Raw genomic sequence first — 11,980 nt, 5'->3', positions numbered from 1 at the left:
ATCGGGCCCGCGCCTTCGGCTACAGCGCCCCGGGCATGGCGGCGCGCCGCGGCTGCCTGCCGCCCGGCCTCCGGGCCGGCTCCTCCGCGCCCTCGGGGACCGCGCTCCTCGGCCGTCACCTTCCTCCTCGGACCCCAGAGCCGGCTGGCCGCGGCCCGGAGCTCGCGGGGCCGCACCTCCGGTGGGCGCGCCCTCCGCCCGCGCTCCCTGCGGACCCGAGCCCGCTGTCCTCGCTCTGGGATGGCCCCCGGGGCCGGGCGGCGAGTCCTCGCGCGCGCGCCGTCCCCGGCCTCTCCGCGGGCCCGGCGGGTGTGCGTGGCCCGGGCCTAGCGGGGCGGCGGGCCGCCCGACACCGCTGCCTTCCCGCCGCCCGCTCCGCGCTGCCCGCGCTCTGGCTGCGGCTCGGGCTCCGCGCGGGCTCGGGCGGGCGGGGGAGGGAGGGAGCGGGGGGAGGAGGGCGGGCGGGCGGGAGGCCGAGCCGGGGGAGGAGCGCGGCCGCCGCGAGGGGAGGGCGGGGGCGCGGCAGGGCCCGCACGGCCGGCCGGGGCGCCCCACCCGGGACCCTCCCCGAAGGCCTGCTCGGAACTGGGAGCTCCAGGGCCTTCAGCTTACGGCTCTCAGGACTGTTACTTCGGACACAGGCCCGCGTGAGTGCGCCTGTCTGACGGGTGCGGGGACTTAGGGGACAGAGAGGTCCCGGGAGGGTCGTTGCCGCCCCCACCCCCTTCTTCCTCCTTCCCATCCTCTCCGTCAGTTCTGACCGAGACAGAAGTGTGACAGGTGGCAGGCCCCGTCCCCGCTCTGCGCCTCGATTTTCCCGCCTCTCAAATGGGAAGGAAACCCGGAGCAGAGCCGCTGCAGAGGGCCAAGTATCGGTCCTCTCCGTGCCGCCTGGAGCGCAGCGTCAGCCCCGGGGCGCGCGCCCTGGTCCCAGAACCTCTTGGACCCCGAACTGGGGCCCTGGGGTGGGGGCCCTGGGGTGGCCCCACTTCTATGGCGATGGGCATGGCCTGGTCCGCGTCCTCCCTGGATCTCTTCGCTACCCGAGGTGTGAGGGGGAGGAGATTGGGCGGGACCCGGACTCCGATGAGGGGGCGGGGGCGGACCAGAGTGCGGGGCATCGGCGGACCCTCCGCCCCGCCCCCGAAGGACTCTCCGGTGCTCTGCCTGCCCCGGGAGAAGGGGGCGGAAAGCAGTTTGGGACTTGGACCTAGCACGGAGCCGTTCCATGGTGTTTCCGAAGCTGGGTTTAACTGGAAAATGTGACCGAGCCCTGGCGCCTTGCTTCTCTCTGCCTCAGTTTCTCATCTTAACATCAAAAACTCTTCGGGGAGGGGGGTGGTGAGCAGATTCATAATGCACCCCTTCCAGGAGGCAGGGGCCAATAGGGTGCCTCCCACTGTCCAGATGGGAGCACCAGGAGAGCAAGGGCTGGGTGTCCACTTCGCCCCAGTGTTCCCACACAGCGTCGTATCTGCTGAATGAATGAATGAATGAATGAATGATGTGACTTTAGCCTCTAGGTTTTGTAAGATTTGGGCTCCTAGGGCTCTCCCTGCTTCCCTTTGCATCGTGTCTTCACTCGGCGACTGGGATCAGCTTATAAAAATGGAGGAAGCGGAGGGAGGAAGAAGGAGAAGGATTTACATTTAAAGGAGGATCAAGTCCGTGTGTTGCGGAGATGAGGGGCTGACAGACTAATTTCAGGTATTAGTGCTGAGAGGCCCTCCCCCCTCAGGGTCCTTCCTTGTGCCCTGTCCAGAGATGGCCAGCTCCCTCCTCCTTCACCCACAACACTCTTCTGATCCAGTTCAGAAGACCCTACCCCATTAGAAGACTATCACAATTTTAGAGACAAAGAAAATAGATGAGCAAAGCAATGAAATGAAATTGCCTTAATCCCATCACCAGCGACAACTGAGGCTAAAATATGCCCCACTTTACATACTGTGTTTTTAGTTTACTTTTCACTGTCAAACTTTCTGTTTGTTACTCTGTTTAGAACTTAGTCGCTGTATTTTCTGGTGCAGCCATTCCTGCTTCCCCGGGGTGGGGGGAGGGTAGTCCTAGAAAGGGACTCCATGGCACAAACTGTCCGATTTGTATCAGCGCCCCCACCTTGCCCTCTAGGTTACCAGGGCTCTGAGGGGGATTGCTTCTTCCCCCTTTCTCACCCAGTGGCTGGGTATTAGGTTAAAGAGGCTTGTCCTGTCCCCCTGAGACTGTCCTCTTCCCAGGTAGGGTGACCCTTCTGGACCCAGAGCTCCCAGTGCTCCTCCCTGGGTTATGTCCCTTCCCCGGGCCCCTCTCTTACCCCACTGTCCTGGCATCACTGGGTGCTCCGCTGAGATTCCACCCATGTTGCTGCCATCAGGTGTGTATATATATATATATATATATAATCTCCATTTGTCCAGTGAAGGAGCTGGGTCCTGAATTCCAGTCCCCTGCCCCCCCACTGATGTCCAACCTTCAGCTCCTCCCCACATCCATGGCCTCCTCTCTATCTCAGTCTGGTTCAGTTCTCAGCCAGCAACCATAGAGGCCCACATCTACCGGGCTTACGCCGGGCACTTATGCTCTCTCAATGTTAACACACAGCCTGGGGGCGGTGGGGGGGGGGGCGATCACATGCAGAGACAAACCACGGCTGGCTGACTGAGCCCTGGGATCTGGCCACTCAGCTGGCACTGCCCCTCAGGTCCCTGACCGTTTGCTGGGCAAGGGGATCTAGAAATGGAGCAGCCCAGCTGAAGAGTGACCCCTTTGCCCAGGCTGCCCTCCCTGAGCCCTGGGGTCTTTCTCCACAGCAAGGTACCAGAGCACCTGCCTCTTGTCTCCTCTGCCTGCCCCCGCCCCCCAAGCCTGTGTCACCAAAAATCGCCCATTGATCCAGGCTTAAAATAACCCCTGGCATCTGCAGCGAGCCCCAGGGGGCGGGCAGAGGATCCGTGTCTCTGTGCCTGAAGGGCATCCGCCCCGCCCCCAGCTCTGAGTGCTGGCAGCTTGAGTGTGAGGGTGGCTCCATGTGCTCCCGAATGTGAGCGAGAGTGCCCGTCCGGGGCCAGCCTGGCTATGAGGGCCTTCCTTCCACCACGGACATGCGCGTGCATGTGTGTGTCCGTGTGAATGTGCGTGTGCACACACGTTCTTCCTTCGCTGTTGAGGCCTCTCCTGGAGCCCAGCTCTGGCTGTGCAAGGCTCAGGGTCCCGAGAGGTCATGGACATTAGGGAAAGGCCGGGATGGGCCTCAGTGTCCCCATTTTAGAGTGGGGGTCAGTGACCAGTCTGCCCCAGCCCTGGGCCCGGGAATTTGGGATTTCCTAGAGACAAACCCAAGACCCAGAGAGCAGAAATGACTTTCTGTAACTGGCACACAGCCAGGAAGGACCAGGGTCTGGCTTGGAACCTGCACTGTGAGTCCCAAACCTACTTCTGGCCAGATTCATACAAAGCGAGAGCGCAAGTGGAGGACCCCGGCCCAGGGAAGTGCCCCTACACCCTGATAACACCCTTCACGCCTGACAATGCCTGGTGCACCCTGATTCCTTCAGGAGCCCCTGGCCTTCCACAGGCTGTTCTCTGCTCTTGGAATGCCTTTCCAGCCCCTCCCACGGGTAGCTCCTACTTATCCTTCATTTTGGGTTTTTTTTTTAAGATTATTTATTTATTTATTTGAGACAGAATGAGAGAGACAGAGAGCACACGAGAGGGGGGAGGGTCAGAGGGAGAAGCAGACTCTCCGCCGAGCAGAGAGCCCGATGTGGGACTCGATCCCGGGACTCCAGGATCATGATCTGAGCCGAAAGCAGTCGCTTAACCAACTGAGCCACCCAGGCGCCCTTATCCTTCATTTTGGAGCCAGATTAAAGTGGGTTGGGGGCACCTGGGTGGCTCAGTTGGTTAAGCGACTGCCTTCGGCTCAGGTCGTGATCCTGGAGTCCCGGGATCGAGTCCCGCATCCGGCTCCCTGCTCGGCGGGGAGCCTGCTTCTCCCTCTGACCCTCCCCCCTCTCATGTGCTCTCTCTCTCCTCTCATCCTCTCTCTCAAATAAATAAATAAAATCTTTAAAAAAAAAATAAAGTGGGTTGGAATTCCTGCTCTAATAGGACAGTCGACCTTTCTAGGCCTGTTTTCTTTCAGCTAGCACCTCTTTGGCAGGGCTGCAGGGAGAAGCCAATGCCCCCCCCCCCCCCCCCCCGGAGAGACACGCCGGTACATGCTGTCTGGTGGGAGCTCCCCCATGGCAGCGCTAGATGGGTGATCCCCATCATGGGTGCCATCCGTAAGCCTCAACAGTCACATTCCCAAGCCCATTTCGCTTCCATTTCTTCCATGATGGAGGGTTACCCAAAAAGCAGAGATTCTAGAGAACGATGGACTTCCTGCTAGCACAGATGCGCAGACCAGTCCGGGGAGCGGGTCGGGAGGGGAGGGCCCGCAGCTCCTTTGTTTCTGAGAGGCAGCTCGTGACTCAGGCTCCAGCTGCCTGTGGGAGGGAGGGGGCGCCCAGGCTGAGGTCGCGAGGGAGCAGCATGGTGGGGGGGGGGAGTGGTGCTGGGAGCGGGGGCTTAGCTTCCAGTCCCAATTCCTCGGGCACCCTCTTCCCGGCGCTCCCCCCCGCTGCCTCCCCCTCTCCCCCTTCAGGACCCTCCAAAGGCCCTAGTGAATATGCAGATCTGGAGCTGATCACTAAGTCCCTACGACGGGAATAGATTCAGAGAGGACAGAGCTCAGCGGAGGCCACACAGCGCGTCCACCCACCAGGACCAGGCCCTCCCAGTCCCGCCGGCCTGCCGGTTCCTGGACACAATTCTGAGATCAGCTCCGAGCCCACAGCCCGGGCGGAGGCGTTTTTGCGCCCCTCGACACAGACACGTCCCTCCAAAGCCGGGGCCATGCCCTGCATCCAGGCCTCTTCTGGCACGGGATGCTCGTGAGGACGGGGACCCCGCGTGAGCGTGGAGGTCCAGGGTTTGGAGAAGGTACTGGTGGTCGTGGTCCCGCCGCTCACCAGGTGCCGCCCTTTCTCCTCGACCCTCGGCCTTGAACCCACGCCTTCTGCGGGCCTTGGCCCCGCCCCTTTCCTACTCCCTGGAGGCTTGGGGTCCTTCAGCCCCGCCTCCCTCCCTGACCCCGCCCCCAGCCGCGCCTCTCGCCCTGTCCCCACCCGCTCGGTCCTGCAGCCCCCGCTCCCCGCGCTCGGCGGAGGCAGGTCTCGGTGCCACCTGCTGGGCTGACCGCAGACACTCCGGAGATAGACTTTCGCCTGCCCCGGAGTCATCTTCTGCATCACAGATTCTCTGCAGCTCAGGGGAGGGAGAAGATGTTCAGAGGCCCTCTGGGTCCCGGGACCCCTGTAGCGTTGCCTGGGCAGCTTCCCTGCCCCGAGTCCCGGGAAAGAGCGTGGGCCGGGAGCTGGGACATCTGTGTCTTCCCCCCTCCCCGACCCTCCCTCCGCGGGACCCTGGGCAGTCGTTCCTACCCCACCGCCACCTCCACCCCCGGGTCCGGACCAGGCAGCTGGGGAGCAGGCACAGAGTGGAGAGAGGGCAGACTTCAGTCCCCGGTGAAGAAGAATGTGGCCTGAGCCACGCAAAAAAGAACAAATGGGAGTGAGCTCCCACTCTGTGCCCAGAGGAGTGCCAGAGGGGTCTGATGAGACACTAAATGGTGGGGCTGGAGAAGCGCTCGGGGTTCCCTGAGGACGGATGACCCCATGTGTTGAGAGGCAGGCATGAGCACAGGAAAGGTTCTGGCACAGCCCCACCGGGCACTCTGAGGCCAGGGCAACCCCCCTCTCCATTCCCTCCCTCCCCCGCTTCCCCCCTCCGCGCCCTGCTCTTGACCCTTTTGCGCCCTCTCCTCTGCACCTTTGCACACAGTCCCCTGGGCCAGGAATGCTTGTTCTCTGCTCTGTTCCAGCAGGAAAACTGGGCAAGACTCAGGGCATAATTCCTACTGTCCAAAGCAGTCCCTAGATGCTGGATCAGCCAACCCCCTGGCAGGGATCGCCCTGTCCTGTCATTGCACCCCGCTCCATCTCTCCCACTGGACCAGGACCTAATGGCAGGGCCTGAGGCTGACCTCCAAGCATTGCCCAGAATGGCCCTGGCCCGGAGCAGGTGTGTTCTGATCTGGTGTGATCAGTGGGGCAGTAAACAAATGGATGAGTGGGAGGAGAGCTAACTGCGGAGACTGGAGCCTCAGACCAGCTCTGGGAAACTCACTTTCCAGAGGAATTTCCGCGGGTTGGTGACTCTGGGCAAGAAGTGTCTGCATCCCAGGGCAAGAAGGTGGAGGCACTCCAGGGTGAAGACCCTACCACTTGCCACATGACCTCTTTAATCCCCAAAAGCTGCTTGGCCCTTGGGCTCCATTTTGAAGATGAGGAGGCAGGCTCAGAGAGATGCCACCAGCTTCTAAAGGGAAGGGCTGTGTGAGGCCATCCTTGCTGAGACAGCGGGAGGTAAGGGGTCAGGTCTTTCCTCCCTGGCGTCCCCAGCTGGGCCTCCCCACCCCCACCCTGAGCCCAAAGCCCAGGGCTTCTGGGCAGGAAGTGAAAGGTGCCTGCAGGAAGCCCCAGGAGGAACTGAGACTTGAGCCAGCCCCTCCTCCACCTGCCCAGGCCCTGGGGACCTCAGGGAAACCAGACCCTCCTTCAGGAAAAACTGGCCAGAAACACAGGCTGGGGGAGGGAAAGCTGCTTGCCTAGGTTCCCACCCCAACCAGCAGTTCTTCCAAAGTCTATCTTGGGTCCCTTTTACAGCAAAAAGAGACCAGTTGGGAAGAGGAATCTTTGAGGAGTGGTGAAAACAAGGGGTAAAGCCTGGAATCAATCCCTGGAGTCAGTAGCCCCCAAGGAGGGCACCTGGGCCAATGACCTTCTGGACAGACATGCTGGGTAGGGGCAGGAGCCTCTGTCTAGCCCAGCTCCACCACGGCAGGCATATTGTAGCTTGGGCCAGATCCCTGCACCTGCTGGGCCTCTTTTTTCCTATCTGCAACATGGGGCATCTAATCCCTGTTCATGGACATAAACTGTTCCAGATTTTCAGGAAATCAATTCAACCAACAGGGGCCATAAAAAAACTCAGGCAAAGATTTATGTCAAGGAGGTGCTCCTGGGGCGCGTGGGTGGCTCAGTCATTAGGTGTCTGCCTTCGGCTCAGGTCATGATCTCAGGGTCCTGGGATCGAGCCCCACATCGGGCTCCCTGCTCTGCAGGAAGCCTGCTTCTCCCTCTGCCACTCCCCCTGCTTGTGTTCCCTCTCTCTCTGTGTCTCTCTCTGTCAAATAAATAAATAAAATCTTAAAAAAAAAAAAAAAAAGGAGGTGCTCCTGCCTCGGCTACAATAGTAAAAGCTAAAAACAACCAAATGCTCAAGTGGAAAACTTCACAAGTGTTGAAAACCTTGTTGGCGAAGTGTTGAAAGACAAGAGAAAACTCACCAAATACAACAGCGAAGGTATGAATTTATGTGTGTAGAATGATTACAATTACTCAGGAGAACCCACCCAGGATTATGGGTCATTTCTCCATAGACTCCACCCTGGGTTACTGCCCTGAACTTTCCAAAGTGTCTACAAAATATGTGTCTCAGTTTTTTTTCTAATAAAAAAAACTTTTTTAAAAAGCAAACAAGGGCTGCCTGGGTGGCTCAGTCTGACTTGGGCATCTGACTTGGGCTCAGGTCAGGATCTCGGGGTCCTGGGATCGAGTCTGAGCCCCGAGTCCCGTGTGGGGTTCCCTGCTCAGTGGGGAGTCTGCTTCTCCCTCTCTCTCTGCTCCTCTCCCCCGACTCCTCCTGTCTCTCTCTCCAATGAATAAATAAAACCTTAAAAAAAAAAAAAGCAAACAAATACCCACGCTCCTCCTCCAGGTGCTGTCATTAAGATCAAATGCAGTAACTTCATGAAGGCTTCTTAGAAAGCACTTCCTGGGATCAGAGCCAGAGACTGGAGGCCCCTGAGTGGTGGGGTCCTTTCCCGGGGGGTTAGGGGAGACTGACCCCTTCCTTGCCCACATCTCCCCCTGCCTCTGCTCCTGGTTCTTCCCTAAGGAAACTCCCTTCTGTTATTAGCTGGATGGCAATGATGCCAAGTCTTCTCCCTCTCTGGGTCTCAGTTTCCTTATCTGTAAAATGGAGGGGTGCGGACAAAGATCCTTTAAGGTTCTTTCAAGTCCTTCTCCTCCGAGGGCCACAGGTCCGGAGGAGCACTTTGCATCCAACCCCCCATTTTTCAGAAATGGAAACCGAGACCAGAGGGGAAGCTGGGGTTTGGCTGGGACACAGTGGTGCCAGAGGTTTGCATGTCTGGACCCCAGAGGGGTTTTACCCACTCATTTTACCCCCAGGGCTCAGCCCCCGGCTGTGGTGGAAAAGGTGAGTGGGAGGCGGAGGTGGCCAGGAACAGCACAGACGCCCCAAACCCGAGATGAAGTGGAATGGAGGTCTGGGCCCATTCTGGGCCTGCTTCCCACCCTCCCGCCGACTGCCAGCCACCTGACCTTGCCCCAACCACCTGGCAGCTGGCAGGGAAGGCACTCGGGATGAATTCAGGGAGGGAGTGGCTAGGAAGACTTAAATGTGGGTGTCAGGGTCCTGGGGGCTCCAGACCGTCTCCTGGGCTGAGAAGAGGGTGGGCAGGAGGGTGGGCGTCTGCCAGGCAGCTCTGCTGGGCAGGTCAGGGAGAAGTAGGCAGAAAGGCATCTAATGCATGGAACAGAACATGGCCAAGGCCCTACAGTGGGACAAGATGGTACCCAAACTCCATCTTCTGACTCCTTTTCTATGTTCCTTCGGAGGTGCTAACCTGTGACAAGTTCCAAGTACTGTCCAGGACAGAGTCCGGGTCACGAGGTTCTAACTCTGTGTAGGAGCGCCGGGGGAGAGGCAGCGCCTGACCCAGTACGGCATGGTCCACAACTCGAGGAGATGGTCTTGGTCCCAAGCCCCAGAGCAAGGGGCCCTGCTGTCAGAGGAGCGGTCCTACTGGGATGATGGGTGACCCCAGGGGCTTGCACAGAATGGCTAAGTGACCACAGCATTTGGGGCCTAGTGCTTCAGGAGGGCAGGCCATAGAGAGAGGGAGCTCAAGGGACATCAGGCCCAGCCGGTTCAAGGCCACAGGTCTGCTCTAGCCTCTGAACAAAGGAGCCCCTTGAAGGTCCTGGGCCTTTCCCTATGTACAGCTGAGTGAGCCTCGGAGGCAGCTGGGACTCCAGGTGGCCTCTGAGAGAGATGCTTGGCAGGGTGCCTTCAGCGCGAGCATGCAGTCCAGCCCCACAGGGGCTGTAGACTTCCTCCCAAGTGCAAGCGTGGGGCTCTGGAAGCTGCTACCAGGGTGAAAATGGCATCGTAGGTCCTAGGAGATTGGGCCAAGCTCAGGGTTGACCCTAGGGTACAGATACCTGAGAATTAGCACAATCCAGGCTCTTTGTTAAAATCAAAATCATCCTGTATTAAATCCTGAAGCAAACCAGTCAGTTGGTTACTCATTGCTGCCATTTGCATCAGTTAAAAGCAGGACAGCTCTGAGAGCAAGTATTAAAGAACTACAACACCCAGCTATAAATTAAGCATCTTCCCACTTGATCCTTTTCCTAGATTTATTCTGGTTGATGGTGGCTCCCTGGCACTTAAAGAAACACCTCCTACGCGGGAGCACAGGAGCTCAGCCACAACCTTCGAGGGCTGCCAAAGATCGTCTGGTTTGAAGCCAAAGGCTAACGTGCCATAGGACGCCATGCATGCCGTCTGAGCCCTGTGGTCTGCAGTCTGTGCTTCTGCGGGGTTAGCTGGGGAGCAGCGGGGTTCCCAGAAAAGGGGCAGGTGGGCACCGGGGTGAAGAGCCGAATCCAACCTCCAAGCCCCTGGCTGACAGCCCACAGGGAGCACAGGGGCCACCTCCTGCCCCCTCCGTGGCTACTGTTGCTCGGGGCCGGCTGTCTTGGTGGTCACCAGCTCGGTGGAGCCCAGCTCTGTGGCTGGCACGGGGACGCTGTGGGCAGGTGGGGTGTTGGCTGGGTCTTCTCTGGTTGGAGGCCAGACGGGAGTGATGGCATCAAGGGGTCCCGGGGGGAGGATGATGACATTGTCCAGGGCCTCTGGTGGGCGCAGGTGCGGAAGGCAAGGTCAGGATCCCCTTACAGCCTTTCCCCACCCCTGTTCTGGAAGCCTCACTGGAGGGACAGCCCTGGCCTGAAATGCCCCTGCAGGGGGGGGTTGGGGGGGCATGTGCAGGGGCCTTGGGACAGGAAATGCAGAGGGGGCTGGCGATATGGGAAACGCGGGGGCAAGGGAGAAGCGTGGGAGCCTTGGTCTCTTGCTCGGACAGCTCTGGGAGGCTGGAGTTGTGTCCCTCCGGGGACCGCCCGCCCGAGGTCCTCAGAGCCCGCCCTAGAGCCCGCGCTCCCCCACCGCCCGCAGGCCTCCCCGCGCCCAGGGGGCCGGTGTCCCTCCCACGGGCCCCGCCCCGCGGAGCTTACCGTGCGGGTGCGGGGCCAGGGCCCCCGGGGGAGCCGCCGCGTGCGGCCGCCGCCGCCGCCACCTCCAGCTCAGCAGGCCCACCAGGACCAGGGCCAGCGCCAGGCCCAGCAGCGCGGGGGCGCCGAAGAGCAGCGCGGGCAGCGGCAGCGCGGCTTCGGCCTCGGCGGCGGCCCCGGGACCCACCGACTCCTGCGGCTGCAGCGCCGTCCCCGGCGCCAGGCTGCTGGCCCCAGCTGCGGGCGGAGGGGCCGGAGAGGGAGGGCAGGGGGCGGAGAGCAGGGACGGCCGGGGAGGGGAAGGGTCGGAGGGAGGCGAGGCTGGGCCAGGGAGGGGAGGGAGGGCCGGGCGGGGTGGACAGGGGAAGGGGAAGAGAGGGAGCGGTGAGGGCCACGTGGGGACCGCCGGCCCGCCCCCGCCCAGGCCCCGGCTTACAGCGCCCCATCAAACCGGCCTCCGCGCCCCCTCCCCATCCCGGGGCAGGTGGGAGCCATGCCCTTGGCTCCAGGCTGTGGCAGAGGCAGCGGGACCCCCCCCCTCCTCCTCCCCGGGGCTGCCCCCGCTGACCAGCTGGCGGAGTGGGTGGACTCTTACCCGGTCTGGGTTCTGGCGTCCGGAAGAGCTTGCAGGCCACGCAGTTTCGGACCAGAGGGTCAAAGCACTCGGCCTGGACACACTGCGTGGGCGCCGGGCCGTCCCTGCCCTGCCGGCTCCTGGCACCTCTCCTCTTGCTGCCCATGCTGCCTCACACCCAGCGGGGACTGAGCCTGGCTTCAGCGGCCAGAGGAGGAAACCGGGAGGGGCCACCACCCACTGGGCCCCGCCCCACCCTCCTGCCTGCTGGGGTGGGACCACTCTCAGCCAGGGCCCCAAGGCCCTGCAGCCCACACCTTCTCTTTCTACCTGTGGTTCCTCCATTCAACCACTCAACCATCACCCCCGGACGCCGGCTGGGCGGGCCCTGTGCTGGGGGTGCTGAGACAGTGCTGGGGTGCAGACCTGGGCCTGCTCTTGGGCAATAGATGGGCCCCTGTAGTCAGGACACAGCCCTCTGGGTGGTCTCCTCTGTCCTGCTCCCCAAGGGCCAGCCCACAGCCCCTGACAATCCCCACCGCCATGTCCTGCTCACCTCACCTGCATCCTCCTCTGGGGATCCTTCCTGCCCTTCCCAGGCCGAGCTGGTTCAGTTCATCCAATGCTTCCTGAGAGCCCGCCTGTCCTAGGGAAAAATGATGCCTCACAGCAGCCACGCAGGGGGCAGGAAGGCTTTGTCAAGGAGGTGATGATGAGAAGGCGTTTGCCAGATGGAGCGAGGTCTAGGGGAGCATGACAGAGGAGGAGCCCAGAGAGTGCTGGGTCAGAGGGCTGGGCTGGGTCCTCGGCTGACGGTTAAGGAGCTTGGACTCTGGCTGAGGGCACCAGGGAACAGCAGTGCCATAGTCGGATCTGCGTGATGGCGAGCAACCTCTGGCTGGAGTAGAGGGCACAG

The 11,980-nt window shown here is 61.1% G+C and overlaps 1 protein-coding gene across 1 annotated transcript; it reads right to left on the bottom strand.

Annotated features, from left to right (window-relative positions):
- Nucleotides 1-7,814: 7,814 nt before the first annotated feature.
- TNFRSF13C (TNF receptor superfamily member 13C) lies at nucleotides 7,815-11,700 on the bottom strand. The gene is made up of 4 exons (XM_034987392.1): nucleotides 11,621-11,700; nucleotides 11,086-11,231; nucleotides 10,494-10,727; nucleotides 7,815-10,112 (listed from the first exon to the last, which is right to left on the bottom strand). Exons 1-4 carry the CDS (start codon nucleotides 11,629-11,631, stop codon nucleotides 9,931-9,933), a joined length of 573 nt encoding a protein of 190 aa, XP_034843283.1. The 5' UTR covers nucleotides 11,632-11,700; the 3' UTR covers nucleotides 7,815-9,930.
- Nucleotides 11,701-11,980: the final 280 nt, after the last annotated feature.

Source organism: Mirounga leonina, unplaced genomic scaffold, assembly GCF_011800145.1.
Source record: "Mirounga leonina isolate KUSES-001 unplaced genomic scaffold, KU_Mleo_1.0 Mir_418, whole genome shotgun sequence".
NCBI lineage: Eukaryota > Metazoa > Chordata > Mammalia > Carnivora > Phocidae > Mirounga > Mirounga leonina.
This window is presented reverse-complemented; position numbering and strand designations above follow the sequence as displayed.

Excerpts from the sequence above, each read along its gene's own strand:
- TNFRSF13C (XM_034987392.1), bottom strand. Across the intron at positions 10,728-11,085 it reads GACGCCAGAACCCAGACCGG|CTGGGGCCAGCAGCCTGGCG; the intron begins GTAAGAGTCCAC and ends CTCCGCCCGCAG. Across the intron at positions 10,113-10,493 it reads CCTGGCCCCGCACCCGCACG|AGGCCCTGGACAATGTCATC; the intron begins GTAAGCTCCGCG and ends TGCGCCCACCAG.